Genomic DNA, 23,948 nt, shown 5'->3' with positions numbered 1-23,948 from the left:
GCCATAGTGATTCATAATTCACTTCATAATGATTTCTATTTAAACCACTTTACGTGTTTGAAGTGTCATAAGAAGTCCACATTGCTTCATCAAATAAAAGGTTGTAAACCAGTTTGTTCACCTTGTACATTTTAATGAAAAAAGCATGTGCGTCAGTGTCTGCAAACTTGAAGAAACAGGTACAGTTTTTAAATTCTGCTGAGCTGTGTAATTAAATTTGAAGGGTCTTAAATACAGTTTTAAGATCCCCAGTGTAATCTTTATAGCATCAGATTTTTTTTGTTGTTTGCCTAAGTCAAATATATTTTCGCCCTATTTTAGGGCCATGAAATTCAGAAACTGTCTTATTGCAATACAGAAAGTAGGTTTTTGTTTGGTTTTTCCTGGGTCTTATAATTATGCTCACTAGTTGTGCATCCACAAAGTGGTGTTTTGTTTCACTTTAGCCAAATAGAGATTTCTAATCCGGAGCATAAAAATTTCTTCCTACTGCTGGGAGGGTAATTTGTAAACCTCAGACTTGAACACAAATCTAGACAGATAGAAAAGGAGTTAGATGCCTTTTTTTTTTAACAATTTTTGATTTAGTTTGCCCCAAAAGGGAAGTTGAAGTAGCTCATCCTGATGGACTTTTATGTTGAGTAGGATTTGTATTGGTTTGTTTCTAACACAGCTTTTCAGTATTTAAGATGTCTGTTAAAACGTTTTCCCTGGTCTTTATTAGATCCTGAAAGAATCATAGAATCATAAAATACCAGGTTGGAAGGGACCTTAGGGATCATCTGGTCCAATCTTTCTTGTCAAAAAGAACCTGAATTTTTTTTATTTCTAATGTGAATTTCAAGGTACTTTTTTTAAAGATACCTGTGTGGATTTTTTCACTTCATGGTATAAAATTGCTTACCCTAGCTTGATTATCAACATGAAAAGAGATCTAATTTCCTCAGCAATGAAGGCATGCTGCAGCATGCACCAACTCTTCCACACTTGATCAGTGCTATGGAAAAGGCCCCACTTCTGTGAGCTGCTTTCTGCAGCTGTGAGAGGTACGATCGCCGTTTTGGATCATCTGCTCTCAAAGACAGCAGCAGAACTTGGCTTGACAACAAGCCAGGTCAGCTGCAGGAGGATGTGGGGTTCTAGCTCCTCCTGTGCGGCAGTTATTTCCAACATCGTACCCATCTCATAAATACTGAAGAGGCAATATGCCTCCAGCCCTCTTGGCATCATAGCAATACTTCTGCTCCTGTACCTAGCTATCTGCTGAAGCTGGAGTGTGTATCAGATGTGAAGGTATCATTTTCAGGCCAAACACCCATTTTTCTTGTTGGAGAAACAGGAAACTCGTGGTCCACACTGTATGGAGCATATACATCCTGATTTCACTGGAAGTCTTGAAAAAAATATAAAACCAGTGAGATACTAAAAAGGCTAATTAAATGAAGTTAACCTATTTCTCATGCCCTGCTTCACACCTCCTGTCCAAAAAGCCCTTTTTCCTGGTCTGAGTGTTGAGGCTACCATAAATACAATAATATGCTTTTTTTCTTTACTGAATGCAGTCTTTTAAACATTTTTTGTATTTATTGTATTCAATGTTATTTGTTGAAAAGAACACAATGGATAATACGTTTTTGGAAAGATGAAAGTACTTCTGTGTTTTAAACACCTGCCAATCTGAGATGTGTTGTGGGTTTTTTTTCCCCTTCTCTGAATAATTTTGTGTTTGCCTGCAATAGCAGGAGAATCTTGTTCTGTTCCACAAATATTTTATGTAAAGGACTTGGCCAGCTTTCACGATTTTGCAGTATTTAGTAATGCAGATATTTACAATGAATATTTTGCTAAAGAATTGAAGCAGCTTTTCTGGTTTCAGAGAGAAAGTGGTTTTGTAGTCTTTGAGGAATGTGGCAAATGAACTTAATGATAAAGCTTGAAAGGGTGAAAAAATTTTGTAGTGAAAAAAATTGAGGTTGCGCCAGCCATCACAGTAAGCATTTCTTTTCTTGATGAAACTGCATGGAATACCTAATTGTCAAACTTCTGCAGAAGTCGGCTAACATTTCCAGTGTACTCTTGTATCAAAATCCAATGAAAAAGCAAGAGAGTTTTCTTTTTTTCCTCCTTTATTTTTTTTCCTGCTTGGCTGCAAAACACTGCCTTTCTCTGCCTCTGATTCCCTTACTGCTTTCTTCTTTGTTTGTAAGTTCAGCATATGTCAGTGTCATTTCCTCTTTTGCCCCATCCTACCCTCTTTCCATCTTCTTCTGCCTTTTAGGTGTTCAGTATGTTTTTGGAGACACTGGTGGACTTCATCCAGGTCCATAAAGAAGATCTGCAGGACTGGCTGTTTGTACTGCTGACACAGCTGTTGAAAAAAATGGGTGCTGATTTGCTTGGGTCTGTACAAGCAAAAGTTCAGAAGGCACTTGATGTCACAAGGTAATGAGTTTTTAAAAAAATAATTTAAAAAAACCAAACCTCATGTTATTTTAAAGTTGTTTTTTTTTTTATTGTGCTGTGTGATTCTTAGAAAAATGCAGAGCCAATAACAGATAGTGAAACTTCAGTAAACCTTCCTGCTTAAGTATTTTGATAAAAAAATATTGTTGCAATATTCATCTCTTAGTTAAGTCAGCAGGCTTTTAAGGAGTTATGGCAGTAATGGATTTGTTTTCTGTCTTCCCTCCGCTCTCCCCAGACTTCACTAATAGCTTTATTCCAAAATGATGTTACGTGACTTTGGGGGCCATCAGAGCTGCCCATCCCTGGCCAGTTGTATTTCCAAATGGAAGCTGGATTTTTAAGTAGAGTTGGAGGAGCTCTGGGACGTACTTCTCATCCTCCATTGTCTGAAGTATGGGACAGTGTGAACAGTCTAGGTCTGTGTGGGACCCATTCATGTGGCACATCTGCTGTGAAATCTGGGGAGGGGTATGGTGTATGTTGTAGGGAGAGAGGGAATATGGTCTGCCACACTTCACTTTGCTGCTCCATCAGAGTCCTTGAGGGTCATACCTGTAGTGTGCAATGGGGGAGAGCAGAGGCAGCCCAGAGACAATAGGATTGTTCAGAGAAGTCTGCAGGAGAGTTGTGGTTTAGACCTTTAGCGTTGCATAAATTTAGAATTGGAATTCTGCTATATCATTATAATAATTTTCCTCGTTACTTATATCATTTATTCTAGCTATAATTGCTTCAAAGCAGGAATTTCTGGAATTTTGTCCTTTACATTCTAGGTAAATGTTTCTGAAAGTCAGATACACTATCAACAAAACTGGTAGAAATTTTTTCTTTTAAAAGTACTAAAGCTTTTCTTTACTGAAAAAGAGGGAGGGTTTATTTAGTGCCTCTCAACAGGTATTAGAAGAAAATTTCACATAACACGATGTGATTTGTTTGTCTTACAGGGAATCTTTCCCAAATGACCTCCAGTTCAGTATTTTAATGAGATTTACTGTTGACCAGACCCAAACACCTAGCTTGAAGGTAAGACTTTTCAGGCTTACATTGCAAACAAATATCTTCATTGATAGACATTTGCTTGTCTTAATATTTGAATTTGGATTGTTATTTTTGTTCTGTTTCAAAAAAAACCACATTTTCAATTAGTGGATTTTGTTTTTGTAAACTTTCAGACAGTCAAGCCAGCACTACAGGACCAGCTTCGCTCTTTTTGGAGCTCAAAGGTTTTTGTCTGAATTATTGCCTTTATTCTTAACCCTATGTCAAACTCTTACAGTGTTTCCAATAATTTTTATTTGAATGCATTTGTATGCTGCTACTAACCTTTGCGAGAAACTTTTAAGCATGCAGATGTTCAATTTTGAACATTACACTAGTATGAAAATGTTTGCTGCAAGAGAGATCTAATAAAACCACAGTACAGTAAAAATAAGCAACAAAGACGTGGCCGCCTAACATCAAGCTGGTTATGCAAACTCACTCTATCAAGTCTTTTCTAATTTTATGTTTGTGATTTCCCAAACGTGTTTTTCTAGTTCTTTTTTTTCCCCTGTGTTCAGCCTGATAGGTCTTGAATTAATTTCAATTATTTTTATATTAATATAAACTTAAGTTACTATATTAAAAATCAGCTGCTTTTGTGGTATGCTTTTCGGAAATCAGTGTGTAGCTTTATAATTACACACATTTTTACATAAGAATCTATGGTCCATAGGCTTCCCAGTATAACTGAAAAGTAAAAATGTATTCTGTAGTACATTTACAGTTCCAAAGAGAGTTGATTTTGGGATAAATGCATCAAATCCTAAGAAGATTTACAAGTGATGTGAATGGGGAAATAACAAGCATATGATAACTGGCATTTTCTGCTCTATCCTGCACGAAATATTTTTATGTCGTTTGATACTGCACAAGAATATGACTTTTCCCAAGTTATGTTGAACCTAAAGTCACATGAATATGCCTTTTTTGTCTACAATACAGTAAAACTTACATTTTTAAGCTTTTGAGGACAGTTGATACGTTGACCACTGTTGCTTCGTAAGCTTTGTTAAAAAGGGATTGCTGTCATTTGTTGAAGACAGCAAATGAGGTAGTAAAAATCAGTTTGTTGTTTAAATAAATCCTTGGAACAAATTGGGCTTGGTTTTGTTTTACTTGGTTTTCCTTCCCAGGGAACTGAATTTGATGGTTGAGATGTTCTTTTTTTTTTTTTTTTTTTTTCATACAGTAGGGTAGCTAGTAAATGCATATCAGTCATGTTTCAAAGTTGAGAGTGTTGATTGGGAGCGAGACATGGACTCCTGCTAGGCTGAGTCAGGGGCCAAGTTCAAGAACATTCACTGTGTGACCTAGAAGGAATTAAGAAATTTGATACACTTGGGAAGATATTCTGAAAATAATTTCCAGTATTTAAGAGAGATTTCTGAAGTAAAGATGTCTGCCTCCATAGAAGTACACCTGTTAGTTTGAAATAAAATCAAGAATATTTAAAATGAATCTTTGGGACAGTAAAGTATGTAACCGTTGAGGAGAAGGTAAGCTTTCCAAAGAAAGTCTTACCTACCCCCTACGTCCACCTTTTTGGGGTAACTGCGACTGCAGGATCCAGACAGTGAAGTTGTTGAACATAAGTTGCAGAAGTAGCTATTTAATACCCACATTCATGAATATTTTTTCGAAATCCCATCTTCAGTGCACCAAGATGTGTAACAGATTAATTAATAATCCTAGTCCACTACTCCATTTCTGGAAGTCTTCTATCTTGCTTTCTTTTGGTATAATTTTACACGTAGGTGTGGTGAACTGCTGAAGAACAGAGTTTAGTGGTGCCAGAGGCTTATATCTATTTTGGTCAAATGTATGGATGGGGCATAGGAGTCAAAGTTTCTAGATAGGATATAATCAATTAAGCTTATTTTTGCAGGTGCAGAGCATGTGCTTACCAAAGGATGGGTGTTTTCCTGAAATAGACTTCAAATCATCACTTTCATTTTTCTTGGGTTGAATATCAAACAGCTCACGCTCAGTGAGAAGTGGACTTAAACATTGTGATCAAAGTTCATGACAACTTTCTGAACTCTTTTTTTTTTCCTCTGAAAATAGTGATTTGTTGACAAAGGTTTTTGCCACAGTGGATCAGAAGATTTTTTTTTTTAAGTTCTTATTAAAATTTCTGGATTAAGAAAAACAACAACCAACCCATGACACAAATTCACAGAGATTAGAGTGCCCTTCAAAATTAATCTTCAGTGTATATTTTAATAGTTTGGTGAAATAATGGCATAGGCAGTCACTCTTAAGTATCCGGTAACATAGGGACATACACCTGGGATGTGGCAATCTGAAAGTCACTTCACATGATTGCTTGTATTCAGCCTAAGTTAGTGTCTTGCATCCCAGGAGATGAGTCCATCCCAGAGATGGACTTTTTTCTGGTTTAACTAAAGTAGCTTCTCTTCATTCCTCTCTCCTTTTTTTCTTGTTGCGTGAAATGTTTCTTTTGTCTTGATCTGATACAGCAAACAAAACTCTGTGAATTTTTCACAGGACAGGAAAACAATTTACTTTCTGGCACTGACTGTGTAGCATCCTCACAGTATTTTCCTGAATCTCTGGAAGTAGTTGCACATATTCTTGTGCCAAAATTCATTGTTTCATTATCTGTGAAAGCTGTTTATGAAGCACTTCAGTTTCTTTTGTCTTTTTTTTTTTTTTTTTTGTGAGTTATAGTGCTTGTTGAGGTTTGATCTATTATTTGGCTCACTTATTACAGCAGTGCTGTTATTAAACAAAATGTCTGCTTGTGTTATATGCTTTACAGGAAAAATGTCTTAGTGTTTATAGTCCAGCAAATGTGCAAAAAATTCAGCCTAGAAGAGTACAAAGTCCAGGCAGTATTAAACAACTTCATAGACAGTGGTTTCAAATTAACAGTAAATACTCATTGTAAGAGTTCCTGGAGCTGCTTCCATCACAATCTCTTCAAGACAGGGGATAAACAATTTTTGACTAAGTGGTCTGTTGAAGAGGGTTGTGTTAGACATTTTATTTCTAAACCTCAACTCTGTATATAGTTACTGGAAATAGTAACAGAAATACATCATAAGTAGATTTGCTGCTGTCATGGATTTTACTTCGGGGTGGGGGTTTTTATCCATAAAAATACTGTCTCATGGTATTTGAGCATAGAAAGGTACCCCTTCCAGAATTTCTTTTCTCAAAAGCAATTAGTGAAAAATACTGTCTTTCAAAATAGCTGTAAAACTTTGGGTATCTGCCTCACTGTGAAAAGCTGTATTAGTGCAAACTCTCTCCGTTCATCATCTTCTGTTCACTGCTCTGATGCCTCCTGAGAGCTTCCATCTTTCCAGAAGTCTGTGATTTACTCCGTGGGAGTAGTTTAAACACTAAATAATACTGCTGTCAGATACAGTACTCCAGAATTTTTTAATTTTTTTCGTTGGGAGAAACTCCTTTGGATGTTCTAAGTGTTACAATTCTTAACAGTAATTTTTTATAAGGTGTGATATTATATATACATAAATTGTGAACAGTGAAACATAATGCTGTTGTAGTGGTTTCACTTGGTAATCTAGAAATTTTAACAATTACTTCATATTTAGAAAACCACGTAGCCTAAGTCTTTTTGCTGCGGAAATGTTGGTGGGGTTTTTTTTTGTTGGAAAGAATCTAGCAAATAGTGTGGGTTTTACTGCATTTGTTGATACTGATATGCATAAGATGAAAGCCTCCATCTGTTGGTTGTTGTATAACTTTGGAGAAGTCGAGCTTTAACAGCTGCTGTGAAAATGAAATACTCATTATTAATCTACATGTATCAGCTGTCACTAATATGTGTGTCAGTGTATCTTGAGTTTTTAATAGCTTGCAAGTTTTCATGACCAAGGGGAATTTCTAAATAGCTCTGCTCAGAACAGTTTTACAACAAGCCATGAACAATTAAAAATACACCCAGAACTCCTCTTTCTTTCTGGTTTTGATGGACATAGGTGTCTCCCTCCTGGTAGGTATTTCTGATTCACTGTAATTACTAGCGGAAATAAAAGCAGCTAAGACAAATAGGTGGCCTGAATAAATGTTCGCTACCTCTGTTGATGGGTTGCATGACAAATCTCTGGAGTAGCAGGAGTTGAGGAGAGAAATATGTAGGGGAGATACAGGCATATAGCCCTTTGCCCAAGGCTCTGCAGTGGTGCAATTTTGGAGAAACTAGAGATGGGCTGCAGTCTGGGATGATTAAAACAAATTCTGCATAAGCAGAGGGAGGGAGTGGAGTAGGAGAATGATGCTCAGGTAAATGAGGGAGTAAAGCAGCTTTTCCATTCTCCTGGTAAATCTGTGTCTCTTATCTTCTTAATATCTTCAAAGGAAAAGCGTGCATGTGACCCCTTCTGAAGTCTTTTGTGGAAATTCTATTCCATACGTTTTTAATGTTTAATGGGAAGATTCACGTGGCTTATCCCCAAAGATCGTGACTGTTCAACTCTGAAGTTTCATAAAAGAATGCTGAGTGTTAACTACATAGTAGGAATTAATGGGAACTGATAGTGGTTCATCAGATGATGTTAATTTTTATTTTAGTACTCAAAGTTCTTAATTCTGAGTAATTCTTTAAAATCCTAATTATTCTTAAATCATCTGAGCATTTTGGTTTTCTGTTAGTTAAATATAAGCTTCTGCGTATGCAGTGATTTGTGTGTCTTTTAGTCACTACCAGTGAAATCTAAGATTTCTTTTACTATTTGAATTTCTGTGGAATAACTCCCTTCTTGAAATGTTGTATCCATTCATAAATTGATTTGTTGTGTAGAGTTTTGTATCAATACTGAAAAGATGTTTAGTTTAATTGGGGGAAAAAATATTTTGGAGAATGAACACTTTATAAGCACACTTGTTCTTGTAGCACATCATTTTTATTGTCCGCCTGACTCTTATTTCTCTTTGCAGGTCAAAGTTGCAATCCTTAAATACATAGAGACTCTTGCACAACAGATGGATCCAGGAGATTTTGTAAATTCAAGTGAAACTAGGTTAGCAGTTTCTCGAATCATCACCTGGACCACAGAACCTAAAAGCTCAGATGTTAGGAAGGTATGTTTGTTAATGTGTACTTAGATTATTCCAAGGGTCTTGGCAAACTAAAGAAGCTAATATTTCTTGTCTAAAAAAAAAAAATACTATTTTTCTTTATAAATGAACATATTCTTTCATGCAGAAAAGATATTTCTGTATCCTTCTTAGCAAACACACCTAATTTTTCTGTATAAAGTATCAGAAGTGAGAAAGTAAAGTTTGGCAAAAATTAGAAGTTTAAGAATATTTAAGCAAAAATTTAAAATTAACGTATCTTGAAACTCTCTGTTAGGGTTGTATTTTCATGTATGTTAATATGTTGAGATTATCCTTCATAATAGAAGGAATAACTTTATTCCAAGCACTATCTGGTATTAGAATCTCGTCAGTGAGCATTTTCTATACAGTTTTAATATTACTTCAGAGACCACGCTGCATGATACTGATAGCACATTTGTAAAAGGAGTGGTGAGTTTGGTAGCAAATTTGGTTCAATCTCAGGATTTTCTTGAATACTTTGTGTTTAATAAAAGATAGGTAAATAACTGTTGACCCCTTCAACAAAGGAAGATTTGTGCTTTAGTAAGTTAGCATCAAAGGTTTGTTCTTATAATGTTGCAGTTCCAGTGCCAACTCCCTTTTCCACATAACTGCTGTGAAGTGAAAATTAGTATTTTGAGCTATGTAGACACACCAGGGATACAGAGTAACCATGAGAAATGTACTAATGCAGTCTTTGGAAGGGTCTCTTAAAGTAGTCCTTACAATTACAGAAAGCAAAAACCTTTGAATTTTGCTTGCAGTTTGATGGAATAGAGTTTTGTTGTTGTTCAAATTGTTGCTGGTCATTCTGTCCTAGCTGCCATTATCAGCATGCTAACACTTTTTGAATGCTAAACAAACATACTTACTTTATGGCTCATAAATGCAAGTATCTTTGACACAGAAAAATAACACTTCTGTTTCTTTTTCTCTGTTTATTTCTACGGTTTGAAAAGTTGCAACAATTAATTTGTTTAGATTTCCTTTGCTATTTTCAATTAAGTTTGCGTTTTGGTAGCTTCATTTCTTGAAACATTACCAAAACTTCCTTTCTTTAGGAGGGATGTTTTGTGGAGAGAATTGAGAGAAAATAGTGGGAGCTGTCTCACGAAGTATGTGAGGGATGTTTTGTGGGAGAGAATTGAGAGAAAATAGTGGGAGCTGTCTCACAAAGTATGTAACGTGAAGAGAATAAAAATAAAAATAACTTCCACAGCATCTTGATATCTGGAAAGTTTGTAATATGCGATAAAAAACATAGGAGAGTTAATATTAGAGGTGATGTTTCTGTCTTTTGGCTCTTGCATAAGTTCATGAATACAAGAAGGCAGTAATAGATTATTATATTCTGTGAACTTCCCTTGCCTAGTATCGTGTTCTAGTGACATACATAAGACCATAAAACAGGAGGAGAATTGAAGCAGCACTATCTTGTAAATCAGTACAGTTTTAGTGTTCAGACACGTGGCAAGCTGACTTATCTGATGGTTCATATCTCTAATAAGCATTTTTATGTCAATAAGTAACTGAATCATGGAAAGAATTGCCAGTGAGTTTAATAATCTAGAACACCTTAATTATATGAACTTTTCTCATTTTATTTTTTCTTTCCATAACACAGCTGTTAGAGGCAACTGACTGCCAAAAGCCTTTAATAACTCTGGAAAATAACATTTCACCAATAAGTCGTCAAAAGAGTTATTCTGATGGTATAAAATTTTTCATTCCCTTAACAGGCTTCACTGCCTGCTATCAGAGCCTTTTCCATTTTATTTATTTAATAAGTTTATAGTGTTTAGTATGATTTCTATGTAATTTATGGTTTGTTGGTGGGGTTTTTTTAATAAAAACATTTCCAGTACTAAGTATTATGAAAAATCCTTTTTATTAGTCTGAAGTTGGGCACTCTTAGTGCAGTTCAGTGACATGGGACTTCTTTTTGGAAGGTAAAATTCTATGTTAGAGAACTGAGATTTCTTCTTAAGATTGGAATTCTTCTGGGAAGATTTATAATGTTCTTAGAGTTCTTCTAAGAACAAAACAAAATATTTCTGATACTTATTGTAGACTTTTAAAGATGTTATCTGTATGACTGGACTTAAATCTCAAGGGAGAGCTTATGCTGAGGAAAAGAAAAACCTGCAAATACTGTAAAATGCACCTTTTTTTTGGCCAGGCAGAGAGGGAGAAAATAGATAATTGCATAGTTGAAAACCTTTTGTGAGTCAGTATCAATTTTGATTCTTTAGGTTGAGCTTCATTTTGGGCAGACTTGATGATAACAGTTTCTTTCCTGATACGACCTTGAACTGTCTATTGTGTTGTTTCATTGGCAGCTTAAATAGACACAGTGTTACTGAGTGGAGACTTGGGTAACAGGACAGAAAAAGGAAAGTGGTAATTCCCAAGCCTTTGCTCAGTTGCTGGATTTGTTTTGGGTTTGCTTTGTGTCAATTTCTGTTGAAAGAGTGACCATAAGAAGTAACAAGGCAAAGAGAAACATTAAAGGGAGATTGCAGAGGGCATTCAGGGTGTTCACCTGAAGGAAAGGCTGTTGGGGGAGAAAGGAATAAAAGTTAAAGAAAACAGCCGGTCACGAGTGTGCAGAGATAATTTGTGGCAATCTAACATGCTAGTATTTTTTTCATTAAACTTAACACTGAGATGTGTGCTGGTATGTGTGCTCATACCTTGGCTTTCCACTTTTAATTAAAAAATGCTACAGTTCATTGCTCTGGAAGCAAAAGGAGGGAAATAAATGTCTAAAAGAATTCTAAACTACTTGCTTGAAGTATACTGCTGCTTAAGCAAGCTGCCTGTCATTCTGTCTAGCATGGGGCACTGGTTCTCTCCAGTGCATGGCAGACCTTGATGGTGAGCTATATAAACTAGACACAGTTGGTTAATCGTAGAAACAGAGTTTTGTACTATTAAACAACTCTGGAGAGTTTAATCTGTAGCCCGTCATTGCATGTGTGTGTTTAGTTGTTATGTTGACAGGTTTGTTAGACTGTCCAGTGAATATTCATCAAACTGGACAAACATTACTAAGTCATGCAGTCAACATTCCTTTACTAGAGGGAACCCAACCATTGTGTAATTTACTGTGTTGCTTTGCCAGTAAAGAGCTCTGATATTTTTTTTTTTTTGCTTCATGAAAAAATATATATATATATATATTAGTAAAGCACGCTGTAGGATGAGGATGATGTTAAAGATGAGCTATTAAAATTGAGGGCGTGGGAGGTGACATCCAGTAAACTGCAAACTCCGATACTTAACAGTTTTCATCTTTAGAATATGTAGTCAGCTAAATTATTTCTAATGACCTTTGCCTATCTTTAAAAAGACGAAGGAAGCAGAGTGGGATGGGGGAATGTTAACTAACTAGTTTGGCTGTAGGATAAATTATAAAGAATATGAAGTGCTCTGATCACAAGTCAGAATCAAGACTGTATCATTCCAAATGAGGTTATCTTTTTGGGTTTGGTTTGGGTTTTTTTGTTTAATTTCTAAAGCGATAAATACTCTTTTTTTTGAGCTAGGGTTTTTGATTATCCATCATCTGTAATTACCACTTGCAGAACTCAGGATCAGGCTTGTTTCTGCCTGATGTGTTCCATTCCTGTCTTTAAATTTGTTCAACTTGCCAAACCCTTTAAAAGCTCTTTTGCAAATTCCTTCAGTACTTTTTGTAGTAAGTAGGGATGTGGGTTTGCAGAGGTTGAGGAGCACAATTCTGAAAGACTGCTTGTTGAAAGGATTGTGTAAAGTGTAAGCTTGTTGTTGTGTGCCTGGATTTATCACCATCTGAACTTCCAGCTTTCCAGCAAATATGAATTGATTTTGTTCACATTTATTAAGATCTTTATTCAAGCCTGATCAAGACTTAAGTCATGTTTTATGATTACCACTCATTATAGCATCTCTTGGTGATAAAACTACTTTAGAAAGTCCAATGTCTTAAATCTGTATTTTCTTGTTCTAGGCTGCACAGTCAGTGCTGATTTCCCTTTTTGAACTCAACACTCCAGAGTTTACAATGCTGTTGGGTGCTTTACCAAAAACATTTCAGGATGGAGCCACAAAGCTTCTCCATAATCATCTCCGGAATACAGGCAACAGCGGTCAGGTATTTACACCTCTCTTATTATTCTTTTTGAAGTTCTGGTGTTTCAAACATAAGTCCATTTCAGTAGACTTATTTGTGAGAGCCAGAAGGTTGGTAGAGGAACGGGGACAACCCAAATCCTATGTAGAAGTCTGTCTTAGTAGCAGGTATCACACCTTATGGAATGCCTTTTCTTTTTCCTCCAGACAATGATACTTTCTAAGTCTATATTGCTTCCAAGTGACTTAATAAGTTTGAATGTGCTTTTTTTAAGAGCAGTTTATCTTTTACTGTACTAATTTCAAAGGTATACTTGATTGAAGTTACTAGTAATTGATTAGCCAGTCCAAGAAATTAAATAGAAGCTCTTAAAATGTTTCTGGGCACTAGAAAATAAATACAATAATAAGTTAGAAGGGAAGCTGAAGTCCTACTGCAGTATCTTCTCACCTTTTTTCCTCCAGGGATCAATGGGAAGTCCTTTAACAAGACCGACTCCACGCTCCCCAGCAAGTTGGTCAAGTCCTCTCACTTCCCCAACCAATACATCACAGAATACTTTGTCACCAAGGTAATGTCTGCTGGTGTTGCTACTTTTATGCATCCTAAGGCTTCGTTACATGTTACCCCAAATTGTAATCCCAACAGTAAAAGCACAGAGTGAATTTTGCACCAGGTGGCAGATCCTGAAAAGCAATCCCCCTCCTTCTACAGAATGACAATACAGTGAACCGCTCAGCCTCCCTGAAGGGTCTGACAAGTACCAGGGCTGGCCCTAGGTGGGGAAGGGCTGTGCACCTTAGAGGGCAAATGGATTAGCAAGAGAAGGAATGGAAGTGTTAATCTTTAGCATATGTTAGAATAGATCAGCTGGGTGTTGGTGGTTTGACCCCATCCAGAAACTAAGCACCATGCAGCCACTCACTTGCTCCCCCCCACAGCGGGATAGGGGAGAGAATCAGACAAGTAAAAGTGAAAAAACTCATGGGTTGAGATAAAGACAGTTTTAATAGGTAAAGCAAAAGCTGCAACACACAAGCAAAGCCAAACAAGGAATTCATTCACTGCTTCCATCAGCAGGCAGGTGTTCAGCCATCTCCAGGAAAACAGGGCTCCATCATGTGTAACAGTTACTTGGGAAAACACTCCCAGCATCTGCCCCTTCATTCTTTCTCAGCTTTCTGTGCTGAGCGTGACCTCATATGGTATGGAATACCCCTTTGGTCAGTTGGGGCCAGCTGTCCTGGCTGTGCCCCCTCCCAGCTTCTTGTGCACCCCCAGCCCACTGGCTGGTGGGGCGATGCGAGGAGCAGAACCAGCCTTGGTGCTGTGTAAGCACTTCTCAGCAATAACAAAAACATCCCTGTGTTATCAACACTGTTTCTAGCAGAAATCCAAAACATAGCCTCATACTAGCTACTGTGAAGAAAATTAACTCTGCCCCAGCCAAAACCAGCACACTAAGTCATCAAACCAGACAATATTGGGGAGACAAAAAAAGTAGTAGTTCATAAATGTTCTGATCTTTAATTTTGTGGTACCAATGTTGCCAGCAAAATGGACTTTGCTTTTAGCAATCGACTTACTCTGAAAACCGTTGACTTTTATCAGTCCTCCTTACTTTGGAACTTCTTTCAGAATGAAAGGATGGTGTAAAAATCCTAGTTGTTTCACGTTCATAAAACAGAACAGAAGTTTGTTTCTTCAGGCAACTGTTGCTACATAATGTAGCCCTTCTCTTAGCTAGCTACTGCCATTGCTTTCTCTGTCAGTGCAGAACACTTAGAAGATGTCCCGTAATACAGTTTTGTTACATGGAGAGCCAGCTTTCCTCCTTCATGTATTTCAAGAAAAATAATAGGTTTATTAAGTCTTGGTAGTTCCATCCTAATGTTATTTAAGAATAAGGGGTTACAAAATAAATCCATCTGAATTCCTGTGTCCTCTGTGGCCCACAGTGCATTTGACTATGACACTGAAAATATGAATTCTGAAGATATATACAGCTCTCTTCGTGGAGTCACTGAAGCCATTCAGAATTTCAGTTTTCGTACCCAGGAGGATATGAATGAGCCTTTAAAACGAGATTCAAAAAAAGATGATGGTGATTCAGTGAGTATTTAAACTTGGTGCATCTTGGTATCAGCAAACCCAGCCAGTGACTGATTTGTTACAGATGATAAAGCATCTTTTTCAGTAGGTTTGTCTGTTAGGACTTCTGAAATGGGACGTTTCTCCTAAATTACTGCAGAGCTTTAGAAAAATATGTTCCTATTCTTGAACCACATTTAGGAAATGTAAATGCTGCTTCTAAATAGCACTAGCTGTTTGTTTAAAATGTTAGCAATTGAAAAATTTCATTACCTTGCAAAACAGTTGGAGTTCAGTATTTAAGAGGTCTGCACCTTAATACATGTTTTTCTAAAGATTTTATTTTATTCCGTACAACCCATGTTCTGGGTTTTTCAGTGCTACATGTAGTCTTTTAAACTTCTGTTTCTATGAAACTCCAGCTTTCAGATCTGTTGAACTTGCCAAATATGTACATTCTTAAGCATCTTTTTCATTACTTAGCATCAGAATCCTGAGATAAAATACTGACAGCTGTTTCTAGTTCATGAATATTTTTTGGACTATGTACACCTTACTACTTTTGTTTTTTGAAGGAAAGCAAAGTTTAGGGAACTGTTTTAAGACTTCTTATTTGAAGGCTAGTTTGAAATTGTTGGAATTTGTAAGCTTTTGCTACATAAATGAATTACTAATGTAGTTAATTGAAATGTGTAAGTGTGTATTTCATATTCTTGTATGATACTTGTTCTGCAGATTTGCAGTGCTTCTGGAATAGTAGACCTACGAGCAGGAAGTGGTGTCAGTGATACAGGCCGAACAGCTCTTGATAACAAAACATCATTACTCAACACAATGCCTCCCCACTCTTCACCACGTTCACGAGATTATAACCCATACAATTATTCTGATGGTATCAGTCCATTTAATAAATCTGCTTTGAAAGAAGCCATGTTTGATGATGATGCAGAGCAATTTCCTGATGGTAAGCTTCAGATTGTGGTCTGTGCTAGAAGAAAAATGGTGAGATTTTCCATCTTTTAGTTCCATTTCCAAATTTATTATTAGCAATATATGCATCACCAGTGCCACTTCTTTGAGAGGTTTTTATGAATACTGTATTTCAAATTAGTGTGTTTTTGTTACTAAGCCTTTTGAGTGACACTGTTGGATTACCTGGTATTTGTAGAGATTAAGGGTAGAAATGAGACAAATACTGAACTAATATTGTATACTTCTGGTAGCATATGCTGTAGCAGTACTGTCAATGTAAATTTACTTAACAGATTGCTTTATGATTGAAATGTAAAGGGGTGGAGAGATTTACAGCAATAAAGTAAAACTGGATCAGATCAGTTTGGGAATTAGGTGAAAGAATAAAAATTTTGTTAGTAATATATTTGTATTTGAAACATGACATTGGCCTTTTCTATTGACTAAACAGTCTTTTTAAAAAAAAATAACACCAGCTTTTACTAGGAATGTGGTTCATTTAGCCCATGTAAATCTGGGAACTTGGGATGTTGTTTTGTAGGCTTTTAGAGCTTCTCTTAAATATTTCTCAGTAGATCTTCGGGTAATTTCTTGTATCTAAATCTTGGGAAGGTTCCACAGTATCACTGCTATCATTATTTTGAATATCAGGTAGTTTTCATAATCTGGTATTCATTGTTGTTGGTAATTCATATTCAGTTATAGATTTAAATCGGTTTTTAAGTAAACTAATTTCTTAGTGAGGGACATAGGAATTTTCCCTCCTCTGACTGTTTTGTTTCTGTCATCCAGCAAAGATATGTTATAGAAACTGTTGAAGAACAAAGCTATTTCCTGACATGGTGTTCTATTCAGCTACATTCTGCAAACTGGCTTTAAGTTTACATTAAAACCAAATCCAAGTCAGTGTTTAGTGAAATGGCATATGGCCAATTACTGTCATCTGGAAAAGACTGAGGGGAGAGCAAGTTTTTACAAATCATGTCATGTAAATATGAGTGACTAAATACCTTTGCATCCCCATACAGAGCCAGTTTATGATCAAGATTCTCTATTACATGGTGTGAGCTACTTCATACCTTCCGACAGCAGATTTCTGGATATTGCAGTAAATCAAATGCAGTCTGTGCTGTTGCCAGCATGTTCTGGGTTTGTAAAAAACCTCATGACTGGCTGGAGTGAAGCATCCCCATCCAGTATTAGGTTTTCGTGGCTGGTAATGCATTATTTAGTTCTGCTCTTTAATGGATCTTAACAAAGTATTTGCATTCATTCCTGTGTTGACCATTAGTATTTAGTTTTATACCATGTGCATTCTGTCATTTGTGTGTTACTTCTAGAATTTCATTTAAGATAACTTCAAAAAAGTCTGCATGAAAAAAGCTACAGTTGGCAAAATAATTTGTTCCCACAGTTCCTCAATTAGGAGTTGCATGCTATTCCCATAAACCTGAAGCGCTCATTGGATGTAAGATTTTAATTTTCAGAAACTCCACAGAATTGCTACCTCTTCATGACAAAGCCTTATTTTTACTGGACTCCCAGCTATCCTCTCATGTTACTGGGAGAAGGATGCAGAAATACAGGGCTGGATGGGGAAACCTTAGCTGCTGTTACAGTCCTGTCAACAGCACTGAGGCATGAGCATGTGTTCTGCAGATGGTTTGTGTAACAGTTGAAAATTCACAGAGGAGGAGATGGCACATTGCACCCCACGTGGCCTGTTTTTTTACATTGAACAGATTTTCAGAGTAACAGCCTAAATTTTCCAACCACTAGCACACTTTTTTTCCCCCCCCCCAAGAGAGGTGGTCTTTATCTGAAGCATAGGGAGACCTGGCTTTCTGAGTCATTTCCAGACTCCTTAAAAGCAGCACAGTCTCTGGTTGAAAAACAGTGTCCTCTCCAGGGAAGCTTGCTTATTTCCATGGTTTGTTTTCCAGACATTTTCCTATTTACCAGCTGCTTTGTATATGGGGCTTAAGATTTTTGCTTTTATGTCTTACCATCTTTTTTTCTTTCATTCCTCTGATTTATCGTAACTTTCAGTTTTTATCCTGTTCTCCAGAATGCTTGCCAGTGCTCTTAAATTGATGTCATCTGCAGATTTTATGTGGTCTCCATATTCATTTGATAGCGTTAACAAAAGCATCAAACAGAAATCAGGCTCTACACAGTCCTGAGCAGGGACATCATTCATACCCTCGTAGATTAATTAGAAAGCCATTTAGGATCCAGTCACCCTGTGATTCATCAAGTTCTGCACCACTTGGTTGAGTTTTTTGGCCACCGTGTTTGCATAGCTTCTGTATTAAGATGCTGTGGGTGACAGTAGGAAAATCTTTACTAAATTCATGAGGTACCTATACGTTCCCTTTTAACCCCTACTCTGTTTATCCTGTTAAAAGTATGTTATTTGATTGGTTTGAGAAGAGCTGTTCTTTGTCAAGTATTTTATCTCTCTAATGCATATTTTTAATTCATTCAAATGAAGGAGTTGCATTTGCTTCTCCTCATTTGTGGTTTGTTATCTTTCTGAAAAAGACATTTTGAGAGTACACATTGAATATGACTTCTTTCGTGCTTATTCATTATCTGGAGAATGTTTGGAAATGAAACAGTGGGTGCTAAGTCATACAGAGGAGTGGAAAATACAGGCTGTGAAGGCACATCCCTTTTGGTTATCTTCATGTTTTTCAGGAATTCCAGCTATATCCTCCACTAATGGAGCTTCTTTCTTCCCCTTATTCCTGCATGGACATGGCTGCTACCTTCTCCTCTCTTTACCCCTTCCTTCCATATGTTCAAGTTGCCACTTCTTTCATTCTGATACTTCCATAGTGAAAATAACTTCATTAAAACAGATGCATGGGTAGTTTTACTACTTAGGTGTCAATGTGCGTTCCCCAAAACAGGATGTACTATAGCTGTAATCCTCACAGTTTGGTCATGATCTTGCTTCTGTAAAAGTGACTGTTCATTCTGCTCATCTGTATTGATTAATAACTTGCCTAATGCAATTTCAGTCTGTCCTTTAGTCAAACATTAATGATCCATTTAGACAGTCTGAAAAGCATTAATATAGAAGCAATAGAAGTGCTTGCAGAAGAAAGTTGCTGCTTTCAGGTGCTTGTGCTCCTCATTATTCATGCAAAACAATGCAAATAAGAATGTTGGGTTCAAAAATAGTGTGATTTTTCAGGTAAGTGATGTGTGATTTTAAGTACTTGATATGTGGTATTCAGCTTTTACTTGTTTCTGTGTACAAGTGTTTTGTACAGTGTTTATAAGTTACAGTATTGAATACAGTAATGTTAAGATGTTCAAGGGCTATGGTTTCTCAGTATATGACCTAATAAATTCATTATGGAGAATGTATTTTGTATGTTAATAAACAGAATAATTTTAGGAAAGATGCAATGCAGGAACAATTGCATTTTATGCCAATATTTTCTACTTTTTCCAGAAGAAAAAAATGTATCTGTCTTTCTGTTAATTTATCCAAAAATCTCAGTGCAAAGATGGAAGCCATGTGCTTTTGTTTCTTAAAAGGCTAAATGGGCCTTGATGATGGAATCAAGGAAACAGCTTGATATTTAGTTTTCATTAAGACCACTTCTAAGTTTCTTGACTGTTTTCAGATTTCTCCATTTGCAGCCCAGTTTTTACAAACATGGGTCATGTTACTAATGCATTTTTCCATCATCATGAAATCCTCTCTAATCAAAACTAAAATCCAGAGCCATCTCATAATGACTGCTGTTGGGAGTCTCTGTGGGACTAACAGCCTTGATGTGCTTCTATTTCAGCTATTTTGTACCAAGCAGCATTCTTGTGCGGGTTTTTTTCCCCTGTTTGTGTTAAAAGCCTAGCTATTGCTGTGGAAGCGTGGCTTACAAAAGTCTAAGCGGTTCTGTAATACTAATGGAGGAAAGACAAATTTATCATCTTGGATGGAAGAGTTGTATGGGAAAGGTGGCATTTTGTGTATACATCAGATTTAAAAGAATACAGAGTTCTTACTGCTTTGGGATTTGCAAGCATAAAAACTCTTGCAATAAACTAGCTTATGGGTTTTTTTTGTAGTATCGTTCTAGCGTTTTTTTGGTGGTCGTAAGCTTGTTCAGCAGTGTTGGCTGCCCTGAAAATGTAGTAGCCAGATTGCAATTTTTGCAGACAAAGTTGGGGAAAAACAAGCATGTTAGAAAGCCAGCTAGCTATCCTAGAAAATACCTTCCAGCTGTACAACAGGCACTAATACTTGCAATGATCTGAGAACTGTGTGTCTGTATTCCTTTTTGACAGAGCCTCCCATGGACCATTCTGACCTGGTTGCAGAGTTACTGAAAGAGTTATCAAACCATAACGAGAGAGTTGAGGAAAGAAAGGCTGCCCTGTACGAGCTCATGAAGTTAACTCAGGAAGAGTCTTTTGGTGTTTGGGATGAGCACTTCAAAACAATACTACTTTTGCTGCTTGAAACACTTGGAGATAAAGAGGTAAATTCAGATTAATCTAGTTAAGAATGTTAATAAAGCACATGGTTTACTTGGAGTATCTTTGAAATTTGTATGGGTTGTAGGAAAGGCACAAATTCCAGTTAGTCTTGAAAAACAAAAAAGCTCTGGAAATGTAGAAATTTCAAGAAGTCTGAGTGTCCTAACAGTGAAAAAGGGCATCAGTAATACTTGCCTTCTCAAGTATTATTTGTTGATTCCCACACATTAGATTAATTGAAATGTTTTTCACTGGAATCCAGAGTTTATCTGTTAATAGCCCCTGTAGAATCTATAATATCAAAATATGATCATGTCTGGTAAAGCATTTAAAAATACATTTCTAGAATACCATAATGCTCACTGTGAAGAGACTGAGTTCTGTTAATTCTTCTCTACAAGGGTCATGGTTTTGAAATCACTGAGGATCAAAAAGACACTAATATTTATGAATTTAAAAAATTGTAAAAAATTTTTCAAAAAAGTGTGTGCATGATGTGATGCTGAAGATTTTGTCAGCACTTGTGAAGAGTAAAATTATTTGCAACTTAACTTCTGGGTAGCACAGATAATTCAGGTGGTGTATCATAAACATGTTGCTAACTTAATTGAGTTATCTGCAAAAAGAAATCAAGAGGAGTGAGAAACTTGAGATTTTCTAGCTTTATTTGTTAACACTAGGTTTATATTGTATATATGTGTAGTGCATAATATGGTATTCTTCTTTTATCAAAGACTTCCAGCTGCTGAACAAATGTTAAAACATATGTCTGTTTAAAGATATGTAACTCATTTATTTTAATATTATATCTTCAGCATGCAATTAGAGCTTTGGCACTGAAAGTTCTAAGAGAAATTCTAAGAAACCAGCCAGCAAGGTTTAAGAATTATGCAGAGCTCACAATCATGAAGACGTTAGAAGCACATAAGGATCCTCATAAGGAGGTTAGTAATCAGTTATTCCATTTGTTTGAGATTATGACAAATTGTTACATGTCCAAAAAATGTTGGAGAAACTAGTCAGATCTTACTGAGCAAGTAATCTATTTAATAGTCAAGCATGTAGCTGTTATTAGTTAACACTGGTATGAAAAAAAACAAAAAACCCACCACCAAAACCAAAACAACTGCAGTTCTGTGAGCTCTGAAATGCTTAATCAGCCCTAACAACAGTTGCCTTATGTGCCATCCAGGAGGACACAGTAACATAGGATATGTTACTATAGCTCTTCAAGGAATAGCTGAATGGAGTTTTTTCCTTGTATGTTATCTTAAGCCAAATATAGGTGTCCTGGAGCTCCTCAACAAGCTTTTGGATTTAGTTAGGGTTCATGGTTGACAGATGGGACTGAGCATGGCAGGGAATTGTCAACCCTTTCTATTTTTAGCTACCTTTGCACCATCAGAGAGCATGGCTTTGAATGTTGTTAGGGGAAAACACACAGGAACATCTCAAAGGGAGGAGGTGGCTGTTGCTGAGAACAGTGAGGGCATTCAGAAGTAGAAGGGTAACTGTAATCTTACTCAGAAGTATTTGTAATACGTACGTACGCAATAAAGGTTAATGCATGTATATATAAGAAACACAAATACAGTAACCACCCCAATGTTAAATAGTTCACATCAGCGTCACTGATGCTATAGAAGGAGTCCAGGTTTATTATTAAATGAGTATATCCTTCTCCCTGCCCTCCCCAGCAAGGGCACTTACTCTATATGGAACTTACTGTGGAGTTCCAGGTTTTGAAGTTTGACTGCAGTTCCTCATGGGAGGAACTTTTGTCACTCATCTGATACTTACTTCTTTTTCCCTGCACCCTCTTTATGTGTTTCATATACTGTATTTATTACAGTGTCTTGTCCCTGTGTTTCCTTCTCTGTTACGGTGTTTTTTCTTTCCCTTGGTTTCGTGTATGTGAGTGTAAAGGGGACAAGGATGGAGAGGAGCAGTTATGGGAGGCTTTTGTACACCGTTGAAGTACAAGCCACTGATTTTGTACAGCGGTTTGTCTTATTAGATGGCAGACACCACAGCTGTGCTGCTATGGTCACATGTGGATTTTCTCTGTTGTGTCCTAAGCCTCTGTAGCTATTGACTTCCTACATAATTACTCTTGTTCTGCTGCTTCTGCATATTCTTCAGGCTTAAAGTACTGTCTTGACATAGTGCCTTTCGAACTTAGAGGCTAGTGAAAAACTGCTAGGCTGACTTCTAGAAGTAGCAATCTAGGCATGTGTTTAAAATATTTTTGAGATGAATGTGAAAGTGTATTTTGTCAGTTATCACTAACCTAACAAGCACTAACAAACAACACAAGAAATTACAGATTCACAAAGGTGGTGATACTTCAATATGTAGTTGGAGGGTTTTGCAGAACAGAGAAAGTCCAGATCTAATTCAGCAAGCAGGTTTGAAAAACTGATATGCCTGTTGCTGAGGTCATAATTAGCCACAAAATTTTGGGAAGAGTCTTTGTTTTGGGACAGTATGTACAGCGATTGGAATCTTGTAAACAGATTTTCAAAGGGCTTTTCATTCACATATTTCTACAATATTTTAGAGCTCTTTCTTGGTAGGAAATTTTTATGTTCAAGACCATTACTGCCAGGTAACAGCCTCCTGTAAATCATTCTTCCATGTCTTTTACTTACTCTTTTTAATAGGTGGTGAGATCTGCTGAAGAAGCTGCCTCCATGCTGGCGACTTCCATTAGCCCAGATCAGTGCATCAAAGTTCTCTGTCCAATTATCCAAACTGCAGATTACCCCATTAATCTGGCTGCAATCAAAATGCAGACAAAAGTCATAGAAAGAGTATCTAAAGAAACCCTTACTCAGCTTTTACCAGAGATTGTGCCAGGTCTAATACAGGTAAGGAGAGAAGAAAGAAAAGGGGTGGGGGAACGAACAAATAAAAAAAAGAAAAAAAGACACTGTATATGTAAGACTTGCAAAAGCATTTTAAAAATAATATCACTTGGCTCTCATGAAGGATTTTATTTCTCTGATAGCTGATGGCTTCTTTGACCCAGAATAACTCAGACAGTGGGGACAAACTCTTGAGTGGCAGGTAGCTAAATTAAAACCAATTAGGACTCAAAGGAAATCCCAGCAGGATATAAAGTACTGGTTATAGTTAAGCTTGGTACGTACTTCTAGTTATAGTTTTTTGTTGTTTGTATTTTTTTCCAAGCTGTAGTCATTTTGTACCTGTTGTATATAATTATAGGGTTTTATCACTTGAGGTTCAAGGGAGGCGAGAGGAAAGAAGCATTTGATTGGAGAAAGTTAAGTAAAACAGGAAAGATATCATGATATCTCTTCCTTTGTCTTTAAAAATGTATGTACACCTTATCAAGAGCCAAGATATATTACTTTGCACATGATGGATAAAGGCTTCAGTTTCACAGCTGGATTCTGCAGATTTTCTGTTTCTAATGAGTGTGATTCATTTGTACATCTGCAGGAAGGCAGAGGCATAGCAGGGGCCCTCTGAGAATCGGGTGTGAGTGAAACAGCCAGGAATGGGGTACTAGCAGAGTGGCAAAACAAAATCAGTAAGGAATGAGATCAGAATTAACAAAAGATTCTTTACGTGTTAAGAGAATGCTTCTTTCAGAGTAAGGAAGATTTAAATTGAGTGGTCTTCTGCTTTAAGTAAATATCTGTATAAT

The 23,948-nt window shown here is 36.7% G+C and overlaps 1 protein-coding gene across 31 annotated transcripts in view; it reads left to right on the top strand.

Annotated features, from left to right (window-relative positions):
- Positions 1-23,948, top strand: part of CLASP2 (cytoplasmic linker associated protein 2) — a 146,045-nt gene that overhangs the window by 118,678 nt on the left and 3,419 nt on the right. For 17 of the 31 annotated variants that reach the window (XM_040593169.1, XM_040593188.1, XM_040593181.1 and 14 more), the window contains 11 exons: positions 2,279-2,442; positions 3,411-3,489; positions 3,639-3,689; positions 8,437-8,580; positions 12,593-12,736; positions 13,180-13,286; positions 14,674-14,827; positions 15,542-15,770; positions 20,084-20,277; positions 21,091-21,219; positions 22,939-23,145. In XM_040593169.1, coding sequence (XP_040449103.1) covers positions 2,279-2,442; positions 3,411-3,489; positions 3,639-3,689; positions 8,437-8,580; positions 12,593-12,736; positions 13,180-13,286; positions 14,674-14,827; positions 15,542-15,770; positions 20,084-20,277; positions 21,091-21,219; positions 22,939-23,145 — 1,602 coding nt within the window. The remainder of the gene's footprint in view (positions 1-2,278; positions 2,443-3,410; positions 3,490-3,638; positions 3,690-8,436; positions 8,581-12,592; positions 12,737-13,179; positions 13,287-14,673; positions 14,828-15,541; positions 15,771-20,083; positions 20,278-21,090; positions 21,220-22,938; positions 23,146-23,948) is intronic. The other 14 variants (XM_040593199.1, XM_040593189.1, XM_040593184.1 and 11 more) reach the window with 1 other exon arrangement.

This window comes from Falco naumanni, chromosome 4 (assembly GCF_017639655.2).
Source record: "Falco naumanni isolate bFalNau1 chromosome 4, bFalNau1.pat, whole genome shotgun sequence".
Taxonomy (NCBI): domain Eukaryota; kingdom Metazoa; phylum Chordata; class Aves; order Falconiformes; family Falconidae; genus Falco; species Falco naumanni.
Note: the sequence above shows the minus strand (reverse complement) of the source record. Positions and strands in the feature narration are given on the sequence as shown.